This window comes from Oreochromis aureus, linkage group 14, assembly GCF_013358895.1.
Source record: "Oreochromis aureus strain Israel breed Guangdong linkage group 14, ZZ_aureus, whole genome shotgun sequence".
Classification (NCBI taxonomy): domain Eukaryota; kingdom Metazoa; phylum Chordata; class Actinopteri; order Cichliformes; family Cichlidae; genus Oreochromis; species Oreochromis aureus.
In genome coordinates, this window is record NC_052955.1 from 16,510,533 (window position 1) to 16,526,738 (window position 16,206).

At 38.5% G+C, this 16,206-nt stretch overlaps 1 protein-coding gene across 3 annotated transcripts in view; it reads right to left on the reverse strand.

Annotated features, from left to right (window-relative positions):
• ift80 (intraflagellar transport 80 homolog (Chlamydomonas)) overlaps positions 1-16,206 on the reverse strand; it is a 43,455-nt gene that overhangs the window by 26,269 nt on the left and 980 nt on the right. For 2 of the 3 annotated variants that reach the window (XM_031743987.2, XM_031743986.2), the window contains exons 1-8: positions 15,464-16,153; positions 15,272-15,332; positions 14,826-15,047; positions 12,655-12,765; positions 12,452-12,520; positions 6,950-7,059; positions 5,864-5,953; positions 5,647-5,784 (exon numbers count right to left, since the gene is read on the reverse strand). In XM_031743987.2, the coding sequence (XP_031599847.1) occupies positions 5,647-5,784; positions 5,864-5,953; positions 6,950-7,059; positions 12,452-12,520; positions 12,655-12,765; positions 14,826-15,047; positions 15,272-15,308 (777 nt within the window). In that variant the 5' untranslated portion in view covers positions 15,309-15,332; positions 15,464-16,153. Of the gene's footprint in view, positions 1-5,646; positions 5,785-5,863; positions 5,954-6,949; positions 7,060-12,451; positions 12,521-12,654; positions 12,766-14,825; positions 15,048-15,271; positions 15,333-15,463; positions 16,154-16,206 lie in introns of those variants that run through there. The other variant, XM_039622652.1, reaches the window with a different exon arrangement.

The following is a 16,206-nucleotide window of genomic DNA, read 5'->3' on the forward strand; positions in this document are numbered from 1 at the left end:
TGGGAGGAGGAGGGAGAGAGAGAAAGAGAGAGGGGTAGCCCTACCCAGTTGCCTGGGGAGAAAACTGCTTTGCTGCTGACTCAGGACTCTCTTTGTTTGACAACGCTCCCTAGCTCTCCCTCTCTCTCTCTCCCTGACACACTCACACACTCAAACTTACTTGTCTTTTTTCAAATACTAAGACACCATGTTTTCTAATGTGCACATGGTCTTTCTTTGTCAAAGCTACACCATTAATTTTACTCAGTCTCTGCTGTTTTTCTACTCCCTATCCTCAATGTGTGTGTGTTTCTCTCTTACTTCTGCTGCCTAAAACCATACTGTACTGAACGCCCCCGTTTCTTGTGATGAAAACAGATAAAGGTTTGCACTGTAATAAATCTACAGTGGTTTCTTTTGCTTTTTCATGCTCCACTAACAGTGGTTCACGATCAGGACCAGAACTCTTGGCCATTTCATTCTTTTCATGTTGGCTGGCCAATGGCTGGTAGCAAACTTGCCAGCACACGGTCAGGTATATGCTCCCCAGTGGTAAAGGGGGGGAGCTGTTAAAGGGACTAATTGATAAGATGGTGATGACTGATACCTAGCAATTAAGAGTCTACGGCTCAGATGGAAAATAAAGACAGCAACAAGAGTGGCAGGCTAACAGACAGTCAAGAGGAATACACTTTCTGAGGACATAAACAATAGCTAGTGGTGTTAAGGACGGGTGGACAAAGATCCTACAGACAAAGAGGCTGCAGATGAAGTCGCAAGGGATAAGAAAGAAAACAAAACATGGACCGATTCCAAAAGTGGCAATGCTGAGCAAAGCCCTAAGGGGACCCCTAGACTCATCCAGAAAAAGAGAGGTAAAGAGGGCCTCGAGGAAGGAACAAGGGAGACGGAGCCAAGAGGGGGAGCACTGATAAGCGCAAGGTAGTCAAACATACCCAAAGGGAGTAGGGAGGCATGAGAAGCAAAAAAAAAAAAAGAATGATAGAGGAAGATTTAGACGAATGGGGTAATTCTTCTTTAAAAAAAAGAAAGAAAGAAAAAGTAAAAACATGCAAGAGAAAGAAACAATTAGGAGCTAAGTCTCCTGCATAAATTTACCCAAAACTGCCACAAAGTGGATGAATAAAATATTCAGTTCGTTCTAAAGACAATGTAGCTGGCAGAAAATCATGGATAGTTAATCACTGATTGTTATGAGTAAAGACCATTTCGGCTTTTCAATCAAATAGAAACATCAAAAAGGGTATAACAGTGGTTTAACACTTTTACATTCTCTGCCTTTGAAAGCAATGCTACTATTATGAGCTATAACATTAACAGATCATTTTCTCAAAACTGTGTGAGGTTAACAACTGTTAGTTCTTTGTGTACCAACAACTGCAACACCTGAAGGAAAGGGATTTTTAACTATAAATGACAAAGATATTCATAAGAAATAGGGCTCACCCTTACGCCAACTTTACGAGTATTCAGACTAAGCTAGTCTCCTGTGCACAAGTGTAATTTAACAGAAGGGGATTACAAAAGCGATGGTGGAAAGGAGAGTGGAAGATTAAGATATGCACTTGAGATTATTGGTGGGAGCTTGAGAGAAACCTGGATCATTCCAGGTCAACCATATTTTTAGTAAGACCTCAGTTAAACAAGAGAGACAGGAGCAGCAATCATTAGGTTCAATGAGGTATATGTCTACAGCCACATTCAGATTGACATCAACCCTGCATGAACAATCACAGGCTGATTATTCGTTTAAATGAGGTCATTCTGGTAAACACGCAGATTTTCAGCAAAAACAGTTATGCCTTCTTGATCTGGCTCTGCTTACGTGCCTTTGACCAGCCTCTGAACTTGGGACGATGTCCTGTGCTCTGTGTCTCCTACAGCAGAAGAAGAACTTGCTCTTCATGACCAAATAACAAAAGCAAAAACATAAAATCATATTTTTTAATCAATCTATTGAAAGTTTAAATAGATAAACAAATGTTATTCTTATTCCTTCACAATATTCTTCCAGGGAATTAGAATAGCAAAACCAGGCAGCTTTTACATTTATGCATGTGAGCATGGTTGTACAGCAGAGAGAGAGAAAAAAAACAAGTGTACAGAAGAGAAGGGGGAGAAGGGGTGGAGAGCAAGAAGCGAGAGGGTGCTTGCCTGGCACAATGAGTCCTACTTGTTAGCTAGTGACAGTGTCAGGGATCGTGACAGGGTCCAGACGCTAGACACCAGCTGCAGCGCCTCGTAAATAGACTGCTGTCTCGCAGGCACATTTGCACGGCAATGGTTGCACACAAATGCGCACACACAGGCATGTGGGCACATGCATATACTATGGCAGGCACACAGACAGACACTGACTTATTGTGTCTCCCAAATCTTGTAAAAGGGACAGTGAGCCTCTTTGTGTCTTGTGTGATGTTAAACCTCCTGTAAAAAGTGCTTTACACAAAAAGTTCTCTACACAAAAGAACTCTAAGCACCATAAAAGTCTAAATAAAAGAAATAAATATGTATTAATAAATCAGTTATCTTTTAATTGTTAAGAAAAAAATGGTACAATCAGTCCACGGGCGACTTGCTGGAACTGCAAGACTAATATTTTTTTTTTTTGCTACTTTTGTATTTGCGTGTGTCCACCCAGCCTTTCCAGCGATAATGGAGAGGGGTAATGCACTACATCTGCCCTAAGGCATGGAGGAGAGAAAGTAAAAATGTAGACGAGAGCTGATAGTTTAGAATGAGAGGAGAGCCAAGCTGGAAAAGGGTGAAAGGGTTAAATCTGCAGGACTGATCCTGCTGAGCCAGCAGCAATACGTTAAAGTGCAAGGTTTCATTGTAGCAGATACAGAATGAAACTCCTTCCCATTAGTCACGCTAGTAACTGAAAAGGCTCTTCACGCTGTTTAACCCTTGCTGTGCCGCAAACAAACCACAGCAACAACACAGGTAAAGCACTTGTAACCGGCTAATGGTTTCTGTCTGCAACTTCTCATGCACAATGACATTATAATAAATATACAACACTGGCCGAGGGTGCACATGTAAGCAAAACTTGAACTTTTTCTCTGATGCATGAAAGAACCTTCTGTCTGAATTCACACATAGAACGCGACTCGGACGGAGTGACCTTTTGAGGGGGATTTTCTTTTTCTAAACTCTTCCCCCCCCCCCCCCTTATTCCCTGCACCCCCACCTCGCTTCTCTTCTTGAGCAAGCCTCCCACACCATGCTACAGTACACACTGTCTCTGAGGGGCTTAGGGAGGAGAAGGCATGCATACCCTTCCTCCAGTCAGAGCAGGGCAGAACCATAATCATCATAATTATCATCATCATCACACTGCCTTAACCAAGACACACCACAGCAAAGCAAGTGGTGCAATGATGAAACAATGGAACAAACCAACCACGTAAACAAACCCATAATGGGAGGACATAAGGTTACTCGGGTCATTACAAAAAATAAAGGAGCAAGTTGTAATTTTAATAGTACATTATTTTTAGTTTTGTTTACACAGGCAAAATGGATATGAGCTGCCTTAATTTGAATCACTTCCTTAAGCTGCAGCAATAAACTGGCAAGTTTCCCCCAAACAACTGAAATCGCTGGTTCAGAAGAGCAAAAGTAACTATACCAAATCTGTCTCGCAACGCAGATACAAACACACACCTTACTCCTGGAGAGAAGAAATATTGGTTGGCCCGGACCTCTTTCTAGCACATTTGATTTAGTACCCCAAGAAAAAAAAAAAAAAAAGACATTTGATCCTAATTAAATCAAAATGAAGCATGAAATGCCCGATGATCAGGACACAAAAATCCCAGCCCAGGTTGTTTGTTTTGATTACTGCGATCTGATGCAGCAGTTCAGTGACATCTGAACATAAACTCAAAGAAGCCCTAAACGTCCCATGAGGGAACTGGTAATATTGCTCTCTGCCAAGTGTTCAGCAATAATGAAACAACAATTACCATTCATCATTCTCTCATTTCCTTTCTCATTACTGAAGTTACCATCAGCACCAGGTAACAAGAACATGTGGCATGCAGCCTAATGTGATTTAAAGAGATGAATGATGTATAGAAAACACGTGGCCTGTAATGAGCTACACACTGTAAACCATACTGCATTGGAAAAGCTGACAATGTGCTACAGACACTGTACGTTTCGAGGAAAAGGACTTCACGCACTACAAATAAATGCTACACTGGGAGATGTACATAAACTAAAGGAAAAAGTACACAAAAAAAGCTAAAAGTACATGGCCCTGATGATGTACAGCTGTACAGCTTCTGCTCCTTTTTTTCCAGCAACAGCTGCATATAACTGAGGTCACTCTGATTTCATGAACTATCACTTGTGTAGAGTATGTCACTGAAAGGTAATAGTTAAATTGTTTTTGAGAAACATGCTGCTCAAGTAGTTCGTTTAAAATGATGAATTTTATGATATCCTCAAAAAGTGATCAAAACCTGGAATTAACTTAAGCACATGCAAACACACTTTGATTTTTTTTTTACTCAATATATATACTTTTTCATGAGATTACTGCCACAAAGTTTTCCTGTGGGACTGTAACAAATGCTATAAATGCGTGTACTTACTTACTTACTACATGTGTAACCAGAGAGGAGACATGTATTACTGAAAATTCAACCTTAGGTAGACTTTTTGTAAAAAGATTACGTATGGCAAATGTAAAAGATTAGATTAGACTGAGTGAACATTTGAGTGTGTCCTTGTGCCAGGGTTGTGTTGAGATTAGCTAGTTAGTGGCTGATGTGGGGGAAAAACAACAACTTCCACATTTTATTTTCAAAAAAGCAAAAGTATGCTATACAAGTTTATTTATTATTAAATATTAGAAAAATAATGTATCAGGCTGAAAATGTGGGAGACGCAGTGTTGCCGTTAGCACTGTTGCCTACCACCAAGAAGGTTTGGGGGCTTTTCTATGAGGAGTTTGGATGTTCGCCCTGTGCCTGTGTGGGTTTCCTCCCACAGTTAAAATACAAATAAAATCATACTGATTAGGTTAATTGATATTCCCAAGGTAACTGTCACTGAAGATTTGAAAGTGTGTGCTTGTGTCTTTGTCCTGCCTTCCTCCCCTCACTTCCAACCGGTTTCCACAGTGACCTAAGCACTTGCTCATTGGGGGGAGGTCACCTAATTGTAAGGTCTTTACCTGACAATATAAAGCACCTTAAGGCAACTGATGTTGTCATTTGTTGCTATATAAATAAAACTGAATTGAACTGAACTAAATTGTGGTTCACTGATGGACTGTAGTCCTGCCCATACCCTACCTCCAGCACTTCCTGTTGGTTACATGGGTAAGACAGTGGATGATGAATGTGTAAGAGGTGCCAGAAATCTCAAATTAAGTTCACTTTATGTCATTCCAGGCATATTAAAATACACTGGGACAAAATTATGTTTATGAAAGCCTGAGTAAGTGCAAAAATAAAAAAAAAAACATAAAAAACAAAGAAAATTTGCTGTTTTGAACCCTTTTGCCAAAATTGTGTCTATTAATAACCTCCATTTCACTTCTATAGCTAATTCCAGACATTCCATTTACATTATACTATCTTCAACATTAAAAAAAAAAAAATACATGGAGGTTATAATGGGTTCACTTACTCCAGTCTTATCACAGAGCCGCAGGGTGTTGAAAGAGCCCACAGCAAACACCTCTCCATCTGGAGCCCAGGACAAAGATGTGACTGGGTAGTCATGGGACAATGAGCAGTGAAGCAGATGTCCAAAGCTGTCCCATACCTGTTGAAGAAGGAAATGGTTTTAAAAAGGTATTCAGTAATTACTAAGACATCAACAAATATACCAAAAAGCCACTGACCTTATATTTACAATCTTCTCCACCTGACAGGATAAGGTCATTGACTGAATTCCAGTCTACCTTCAGAATGACCCCATCATGAGCCTTCCACTAGGCAGAGAAAGATAGAGAGAAAGCATACAAGTAATGGAAAGAATGGGGGGGGAGGAAAAGTTAAGTTTAGAAACATAATAATGTCATCAACACATAACATTTTGGTTTGAAGAGATCTCTAACAAATTCCTATACTTTTCCTTTGTCCAAAAGGAGGATAAAAATAAGCTGGCTGGAATAAGCACCCGTATGGAATTTATTATTTGGTCACGACCACAGTTACAAGTTTATGAATTGTTTCATCTTAGCCAAACTGAGAGCTTACTTTTAACATCATGTGTTACAGCGTAACAAAGAACAGAGAGCCTGTTCCCAGCCTTATCTCACCAGACCTAATGTACCATTCTGTTCCTAATCTGTATACACACTTTATTTTTTGTACACTGGTTACTTATTCCATGTACCCAAGGAAGACACAGGTAAATATTCTGTATTGCTGTCTGTATAAGGGAGTGCAAAGGTCAAAGAGTATGATGTTAGGGGGTCTGTGGGGGAGGAGGGAGGGGAGTTCATTTGTTTAGTTCATCGTGTTGGTCTTCAGGAGATCTCAGATGCATACACGGGCACAATGTCCCAACTTCATTATCTAATGAAGTTGGGACATTGTGCCCGTGTATGCATTTATGTGCAGTAATAGCTTAGTAATAGTTTTCTTATAAGCCTTTAAGTATAGTGTAGCAGAGATGAGAGAAAAAATATCTTCTCTTGTTTCAGTGTCTTTTGTGATATTAATGGCCTCACTGACTTATTTAAGTGGAGAACTCAATTTTGTTTCTCTTTGACATAATAATTTCAAGTTAATAATTCACTAAAAACTATTCTATACTGAGAGGTCATATGATCTGGAACTGGTTTTCATATACATATGAAATAGCATATTTTGATGTCTAAATCCTACAAGCCTTTGTAAATGTCAGTGAATTTGCGCTCAAGCAACGTGTGAGTGATAGAGAAAGTTTAGTCTGTCGGCTTCTTCAGAAAAAGTTTGTGTACCTGTATGATTTTGGCGCTGGGCTGTAAAGGCTTGATAACTAGCTGTCTTCCTGAAGTGTAGAGAATTCTGTCCGAGTCCGGACCCCAGGCCACAGAATATACAGGAGATCCTGGAAAGACATCCAAAAACACAGGATGAAGAAAGAAGCAATCTTTTATTAATCATGAGCCAAGAGCACAGAGTTGTGTACAAATGCCCCCTTCTCTCATTTACAAATCAGAATTTGCTGTGAAAAATAGCTAGAGGATGAAGCAGACCCAATTCCTCCTCTCAAAAGATATCATACTCAATCAGAAATCTCACCTTCAGTGTACGTAACAGCACTTTGCTTCACTTACAAGAAAACCAGCTGAGAAAATCAGTCTAACTTCTACTGCATAAGCACAAGTGTGTGTCTGTGTGAGCAAGAGCGTGTGTTGAGCTGTGGCTGTGAATCTGTGAGAGTGTGTGTGTGTGGGGGGGGGTGACATTTAACCCTACTCCAGGTGCATGGGGTTTCTCACAAATGCCAAATGGTCACATGATCCAAATCTGACGAAGGCGATGAGAGGGGTTCAGACAAGTTCCTTTTTCCTCGCTCTTACTCTGTTCCAACCTCTTCCTAGAGCTCTCTCATAAAATGGGTCATAGTACCCAGAACAGTGTGCTCCTGTAATTTGTGCATATGTGCGTGTGTGAGAGAGAGTTTGTGTGTGTGTTTGTGCATGTGAGTGCGTGTGTGTGTTTGTGAAGCTGTAGCCACAAAAGAGAATCAACACCTGCAGTGATCTGGGTGCCATGTGGAGGGTGGTGTGTATCTGTAGAAATACTACAAAATCCAGGTGTTGCACAAATGTACAGCTCAATCCCCAAACGCTAAGAAAAAAACATTACTACATACTGGGCTCAATCACCAGTCCCCAGCCAGGTTTTCCACAGCACCCATCATTCAGCAGTGGCATACAATCAGTTTCACCAAGAAGCCAATTTTTACCCCCCAAAACAGTTACATTTATTGAGTTTAACTGCACAGTGATTAATAAGTAAGATCTGAATGCTAGAGAAAGAACTTTAGCATCAGTCTTACTGGAGGTTTTTATGGCTTTTAGTAAAACTCCACTTCAAAAAAAAAAATATAGTGCCTCTAATTATTATTTTTTTAACTTGTACCTGAAAACGGACTCACATTTTAGTAGTGCTAAGCATGGTTATCTTCTTAAGCCTTGATTATACTCTGTTTTGAAAACGGACAGCAGAGCCAAATAGGCATCCCGGTTTCACACTTCTTTCAACTCCGCTTGAAGTCCGTCACCTTTGCAACATGCCTAGTTAGTGTATTATAATGTAAATTCTCTATGAACTAGTCCACACAGTCACAAAAAATAGGTAGGCATGTTTTCCACAGTTTGACATCCCCCCTTCCTTTAACAACAGTCTATAAACATGTGGGAGCTGAGGAGACCAGCTGCTGGATTTTTGGGAGAGGAATCCCATTCTTGTCTGATACAGGATCCTAGCTGTTCAACAGTCCTGAGTTTTCTTTGTTGTCTACTTAATTTGTTGCATTTTATAATGAACCAAATTCAATTGCAGAAAGCCCAGTTTGACAACCACACCTTTCTACAATTAAGCCATTCAGTCTGGATGGACATTTTGCTTTAAAGCATTTTATGGGCTTTAGAGCAAAATGTCCAAAAAGTGGGCTACCATATACGAGAAGATGGTGAAGATCGTGTTCATGTATTTTCTTTTAATGATAGAGCTTTAACCTGCATCTGTGAATGGCACACAAACTGGGTTCACACAAATTGGTCTTTGCTGATATTATGTACTGTAGATGACGACAAATTCATTCATTCTTTAAAATTTTACACTGAAAATTCTGAAATTATTACAGAATTTTTTGATGTAGTTTTTTGCAGATAAACCTGTGCCTTTAATTCTGAGAAACTCTGCCTCTCTAAGATGGTCTTGGGGGAGAAACTCTAAAAATCTATCAAACATGAGGCACTACACATTGTGGTGTGGTTATATACCACCACTAATATTTGGTTAAATGTTCCATAGCAAGTTGGCCCTTGACCAGATGCTTTTGGTAGCCATTAACAAGCTTCTGGTCTAATTTTGGCTGACCACTCTTCTTGGAAAAATTAGCAAAGTTCATTTAAATTGGTTTGTTTCCTGCCATGGTTCCAGCTTTTAAACATAGTCCACAAATTTTGAATATGGTTGAGGTCCACGATTTAGAAAGGCAATTCCAGAAGCTTAATGTTAGCCTGCTTTATCCATTCCTAAACCAGTTTTGATGTGTGTGATCATTGTCCTGTTGGAAGACTCAATTCTTCCCAAGTGTAGCTGTTTATCTGAGGTGACATGAAGAACTTGGAGGTAGTTCTACTTCTTCATTATTCAGTCTACAATGTGCAATGTATCAGTAGCACTGACAGCTAAACAACCCCAGAGCATGATGCTACCACCACCATGTTTGACAGTTTTTACACTGTTCGTACACTGTTCATCTCGTCTGACCATCAGGCATTTGGCTTTTCCATATTGTAAAATTCCTGTTGAGTTTAAAGATGTGGATTTTGGAGCAGTGGCTTTTTTCTTTTACTTGTCAGTACATGGCAACGTAAAACCTGATTCACTGTGGACAGAGATCTTGGTGTTTCAGCAGTTTCCAGTTCATGTTAGGATGAACCCTGGTGGTTCCTAGGTTGCTCTTGAACATCCTGAACAATTTCCAATCATCTGAGGGGGATGATTTTTGATCTTTTTCCAGACCTTGGCAAAGTGGTGACGTATCCAAATAACCTGTATTTCCACACAATTGGTTAAACTGATAATCTTGGACTCTGCAGTTGTTTAGAGATGGCTCCAAGAAACCTTCCCAACTTGTGTAAATATACAGTTATCCTTCTTAAGTCTTCACTTACTTTCTTAGACTTTCCTATTATTCTGAGGAATGGTCAATGCAATGAGGGCTGTTAAACAAATTATCTTTATGTTGGCAGAGAGAAACTACCAAGTGTATTCAATCATAAAAACTAATGAGAAGTTAATATTGTAGACATTGCAGAACCTTCAGTACCACTTATCACCAGTAAAAGATTTAAGTGAGTGTATTTATACATTTGAGCCTATATGTATACTTTTAACCCTGCATGGATGAGGGAAAATCCATCATTACTTCAAACTTGTGCAACCAATTCCCCAATTCTTTTGTTTTAAGTCAATAAACACATATGTTGTATAATGACTCCCACCTGGAAAAAGAACATTTCAGAGAAATCATTAAAAGACCAAAATTACTATGACATTCATGCTCATGATGGGTGTATGTAAATGTTTGACCACATCTGTTGGTATCACTCACAACAAGCAACAAGTCTGCAATCACATTAACAAATGTGATGAGGACAGAGTCTGTGACATGTCAGCTTAACAAGTTTTGTCAGTGATGATTTAACTTGAGTTCTAACAGAAGCAAGAGACTAAGATTAAAAGTTAGTTTACTGTTTTCACTTGTTTCTTCTGAGATTATTGCATACTTGTAGCATCAAATGACAGCAGAATCAATGCAGAAGCTTTAGAAAATCAAAAGAGCTCTGCACATTAATGCGCATTCTGAACTACTATATTTTATATTACTTATTGTGCTGCCAAATCTTGTACATAATACATAATAATATTGCTGGAATCCCTTTATGTCTTTAAAACACTGTTTACGCAAGCACTGATAGCCATCTCATGTCTGAGAAGGGCTACAGTTAGGTCAATAAGGTTTTGAACAATTATACTTTTTTTGGTAATTTTAGCTCTGTATACCACCACAGTGTATTTTGTAAGATAATACATGATTAAATTGCAGACTTATAGCTTGAGCTTGAGAAATTTAACGAAATTACTGCATAAACTCTTTGGGCATTACAGTTTTTTAATATCATTCCTCATTTTCAGTTGCTCAAAAGAAAATGGACAACTGACTGACAAGCAGTTACACAGCCAGGTGAGGTCTGATGCCTTATTATATCATGCAAACTAAATAGTTTGCACCTCACCTCAAGTGAGGTGGACTCGCTTGAACCCTTCATGTAAGGGCCACAGAGCTGTCGATGCATGTGAGGGAGGCCATCATTGAACTGAAAAACCTAAAAAAAATCTATTCGACAAATAGAAAAAAATTAAATACTGGACAAATCAACAATCTGTTATTTTCTTTAAAAAAAAAAAAAAAGGCAATGCACTGGCCAGCTCAGCTACACCAACAGTATGAAAGACTACAGAAGACAACTAAAGGAAAAGATTTAAAATTCTTTCATTTGTTAAAAATGCAAATAAACAAAAAAACTCGTCCTTCACAATAAGTTCAACTTCAAGTCAACAATACTCTCAAAATTTAGCCATATCATTGTCAAGGTCTACAATCATGAGAAGTTTTTATAAATGTAAATACAGAGGGTTTACAACAAAGTATAAACTGCTGGTTACACTCAAAAAACAAGAAGCCTAAATAAGACTGCTGGAAAACATCTAAAAAAGTTCTGTGAAATATTTTTGGACAGATGAAACCAAAATCAACATTTACCAGACTGATGGACCTAGTCAAGTACAGAGAAGGAGAGAAATAGCTTATGATCCAAAACGTACCATATTATTTGTCAAACATGGTGGAGGCAGTGTTATAGCGTTGGCATGTATGGCTGGTAGTGGAATTGTGCCTCTAGTGTTTATAGATCATGCGACTGCTGAAAGAAGTACCGCAATGAGGTGTTAAGTGTGCAGGGATGTAGTGTCTGTTCAGATAAAACAAAATTACCCAAAACTAATTAGACAGCGCTTTGCAGTGCAAAGGGAAAATGACCTGAAACAAACTGCAAAAGGTACCCAAGAGTTTCTAAAGGCAACGAAACGGGATATTCTTCAGTGGCCAAGTTTGACACCTGATCTAAGCTCAACAGAGCATACTTGACCCACAGAGTGACCCAAAAACAAGCAGGACTGAAGATGGCAGTACTAAAGGTCTGCAGTGCATCTCAAGGGAAGAAACGGCATTTAGTAATGTCCATGCTCTCTAAACTCATTCACAAGTTGATTGATTGATTTGGAATCCACTGTGATGGTGCATGGAGCCAAAATGGCAAAAAAAAAAGTGCCATTGCCCAAAACCATATGGAACTAACTGTATAGTGTTGCTTTTTTCCTCCAGCAAATCAGATTTTTCCCAGATGCAAATAGTGTTATTAATTATCATCTGTTATTCAGGTAAAAATCTGATTGAGATTAAAGTCTTTTTTCAAGTGAGGCCGGGCCAATTCAGACACATCAGGAAAAGTTGGGCATTTTGTTAACTATAGAAATTTTACAGGTGCAACTGTTTTCCTGATCAGTTTGATCTGCGTTTTGCTTTGCTAATTAACATTTTAGCGCTTAAATAATAAATGAAAAGTGTACAGTTTTACACATGCACTAGATACACATTTGCAGCTCCGCTTCAGTGAAATTAAGGTTTTAAGCCTTACCTTGGCTGGCTAGTGTCGAGCGTAGCATCCCACTTTTTGACCAGATTTTAATCTGCCCATCTTCTCCAGCTAATTAGAAAAACAACCAGAATAGACCTTAAAGACAGCTTGATTAGATTCTCATTTTTATTTAAAAAGGAAAAAAGGCTGATTAGATGAGTAGTTGTCAGATAACAGAGGAAATGAGTCCTAGTCATCTTTACCAGTGATAAGAGCAGTCCCATCATAGTTCCATCTTCCAGCCAAAACAGCTCCTTTGTGCGCCTCAACACTCTTCTCAATGCGACCCATCTTTGAGGTTAAGTGGAACTTTCCTGCAACAAATTTACAAAAAAAACCCACATAGATGGTGTAAAGCCATTCCACACACTAGGCCTGGGGTGATGTTGGTGTTTTCAGTTGTTTATAACTCAAATACAGAACTGAGCATTGTAATTCACTCAGTAAAGTTTCATAAATCTGTGGAATTCTAGTTACTGTGTAATGGAAAACAAGTTTTAATGGCCAAGACAAAATAGTAAAAATATATAAATAAATACGTATTTTAATCAAAACACACAATAACTACCAATGCATCTCCTAACACACAAATACAGACAAATTTATATTCTCTCCAATCAAGTAAATTACAAACTTCTGGTTTGAAGCAAATGAGTGAAACTAAAAAGGCTTCTGTTGGGTGAATTAGGGCAATTTTCTATGCGGTAGACACGAAAGGGTGATCAGCCATGGAGAGTTATTGAAGACCGTAGCCTACCATATACTTTGTGGCAGTGTGTATTAAAAATTCTGAATGTTCTATGTAATTTCTGGTGACCTAAAACTGCAAATCAGCATGCTGCAGTGCTCTCTCATTTCTAAATTTGGACATCCCAACAAAAGTAGATGTAACTGATCCAGCAGGTAGTCAGTTTAACAGGCATGTACAGCTGAGTGACTCTCTTAAACGAAAAGCACATTAGAAAGCCACATTCTACATAGGAAATGCTTAATTGTTTGTTTGCCTCTTATCTGGAAAGCCTCATTTTTTGATTTCTTATAAAAAATAAAATAAATAGTGATAATAATAATAATAATAATAACAATCGACCCTTTTAATTTAGCTTTTCATTATATTTGGTCCTTTGAGAAATTCCTGGCAGTGCATCTAGACTTCCAAACAAAGTCTGAGAATATTCATCACACTTAATCGTACCCTCCTTGTGTCAAATCTGTCATACAATATAATTTCCAGCAAATGCCACGTATGAGCTATGCAATTCTGTGCCTTAACAGTGTGAACATATTGGGGATTCCAAAATAATGAAGTACGCTTATTAAGTAAATTTACAATATCAAGCTTAATAGGAATGAAATATTATACGAACTCCAATACCATGTGTGCTTGTAATTTAAAACGCTGAAACTGCTTAGCATCATACATTTAAAAAAAAAAAAAAAAAAAAAAAAAAAATCACAAATAAACTTGTAAAAGGGAAAGAAGGCCAACTAATCAAAAAAGGTTAGGAAATCCCAAAGATATAAAGTCTTCAAAACTAATAAAACCCAGGTGGACTGTTTTCTCTTCAAGTATGTCATACAATCTAATAGGAAATCCAACAAAGAATCCAGATTAAAAACTTTAATCTGGAGCAAAAGAAAGCTTTCAGTGTTTCAGTTAACAGTGAAGTCAAAATAAATGAATAAAACTCTGTTTCTATTCCCATTGCAGAACCAATAACTTTTGCAATACTAATATTTTTAACCGTAACAAGACAAGAAGCAGAGGAAAGTTGCAAAATGGATCGTAACACTTTTCACTAGTCTCTGCTCTGCCAGAGAAAATTGCTGCTTCAGTTTGTGGGTGTGTTTATGCAACCCTACACTGCCATTAGTGTTGTGACCACACATTGCCTTGCCATAACAGTACATCCATATTCTGTGTGTTGCATCTAACGCAGGCCAAAGAAGAGACATGTACGACAGATTCATGTCACACAAATAGTATCAACCAAGGGGTCGGTATTAGAAATCTACAAAACAAAAATTGAGTTTTAGACACAGATTTATACTGAATACATAAAAAGAAGAATTCAGATGGACTCTACTGGATCCTACAAGTATCAAATTGGTAGCGATTATTTCCCTTAAATATAAATAACTCTTGAATTGTGCCTATGTCTTCTAAAAAAATAAATAATCAAAAATTAAGGAAGACATTGCCATCCTGTAGATAGCCAAGTCTGTTACTTTATTTAATTTATTTATTTCATGAGAATGTCTTTAACTAATAAATGTATAGATATGACCAAAAAACGGCCACTCATTTTATGAATGAACTCTGAAATAAACCCTTTAACATTCGGGTCAAATTTCAGAGAATACAGAGACTTGCCATCTGTGCTGGTAAGAACAAAGATTTCAGCCTGGGCCTGTTTCTTCACACCAACAGTTTTGGGGAACCAGTGTAGGTCAGTAGGGTAAATTTCCTCTGGCAGTTTGACAATCAGACTGGTCTCACTGGTCAGCAGGTTCCACTTGAGAATCTGATGATCCTCACTGCACGAGTACAGCTCATCTGCTGTGGTCCAGCCAACGCAGCTCACAAGTTCTTTATGTGATCAGCTGTTAAGGAGTTATTAGTAATGAACTGATTCTAAAACCCTTTTTTGTGGTAACCTCTGCAATAAATTGGGTTTTCTGAAAAATGGACAGAGGTTAGAGCAACACAAGGATGGAAAATACTATCACTGCCTCAAATAGCACCACTAATAATTACGATTAAAAGTTCTGGAATTCTGTCACAGAATTACATGTGTTACATAATTACAAAAAGGATATGTTTGGATTCCTTTAGGAGCGACGTTTTCAGTCTCATGGTGGATGTTCGTTCTGTTGATCACTAAACGAACAGAAAAATGTCAGAGACAGTAACGTACCTGTTATGTTAAAGCTCTCTATATAACACTGTTGTCAAACCAACACAAAAAATAATAGTACAGAAGACCTGAAGCATGGGTGTATACAGCTTACCCGTAAACTATGTAAAGCAGCCGTTTGCACTCTCCGTTAGCTGTAACGATGAAACAAACAAGCGTCCGCTGTTGCTACGGTACCTGCTACTGTTGCTAACGGAAGTCCTCAGCTATCCCCTGAGTCTCGTCTGTGACTTGAATGCTAACGTTAACTTGTTCTCTTGGTTAAAATGGACATCGTTTTCTCGTTGCCGAGTGTACTAAGCGACTCTCAGCAAAACGTGCGTGTCATTTACTCTACTATGAAGCGCTATTAGAATACGCAAAAGTCTTATCTATCACCAATCAGCAATTTATGCCCCAACGTGTAAAACCTGCACTTTGGTAGCCATTTAATCTGGGTCATAAACAGCTTGAAAAACAAATTATCGCGAGAGTTGCATCTCAACTTCCTTGACAACGGAAATTTCGAAATATTTCTAAGTTCAAAAACGACATCTGTTAAATAAATGCATTTATGCAAGTCGTTAGAATCGGGATCAACCAACACTAACAGTTGATCTATCGAGCTATATTTCCTCAAGTATAGACATTGCCCGGGGCAGGTCCTTTATCGTACCACAGACAACCGTTTGAAGACGTAGGAACAACATTAGGCATTTAATAAGAATAAACTTGAATAATATGAACAATTTGCTGTAAACGCATTGCATGGCTCTTATTCCTTTTCGTTTGTTCTTTAGAGTCGTGTGAATGCGGTTTGTTTGGAGTGAGGCGGAGTTGGCTTCGTCCCCTTTTTTG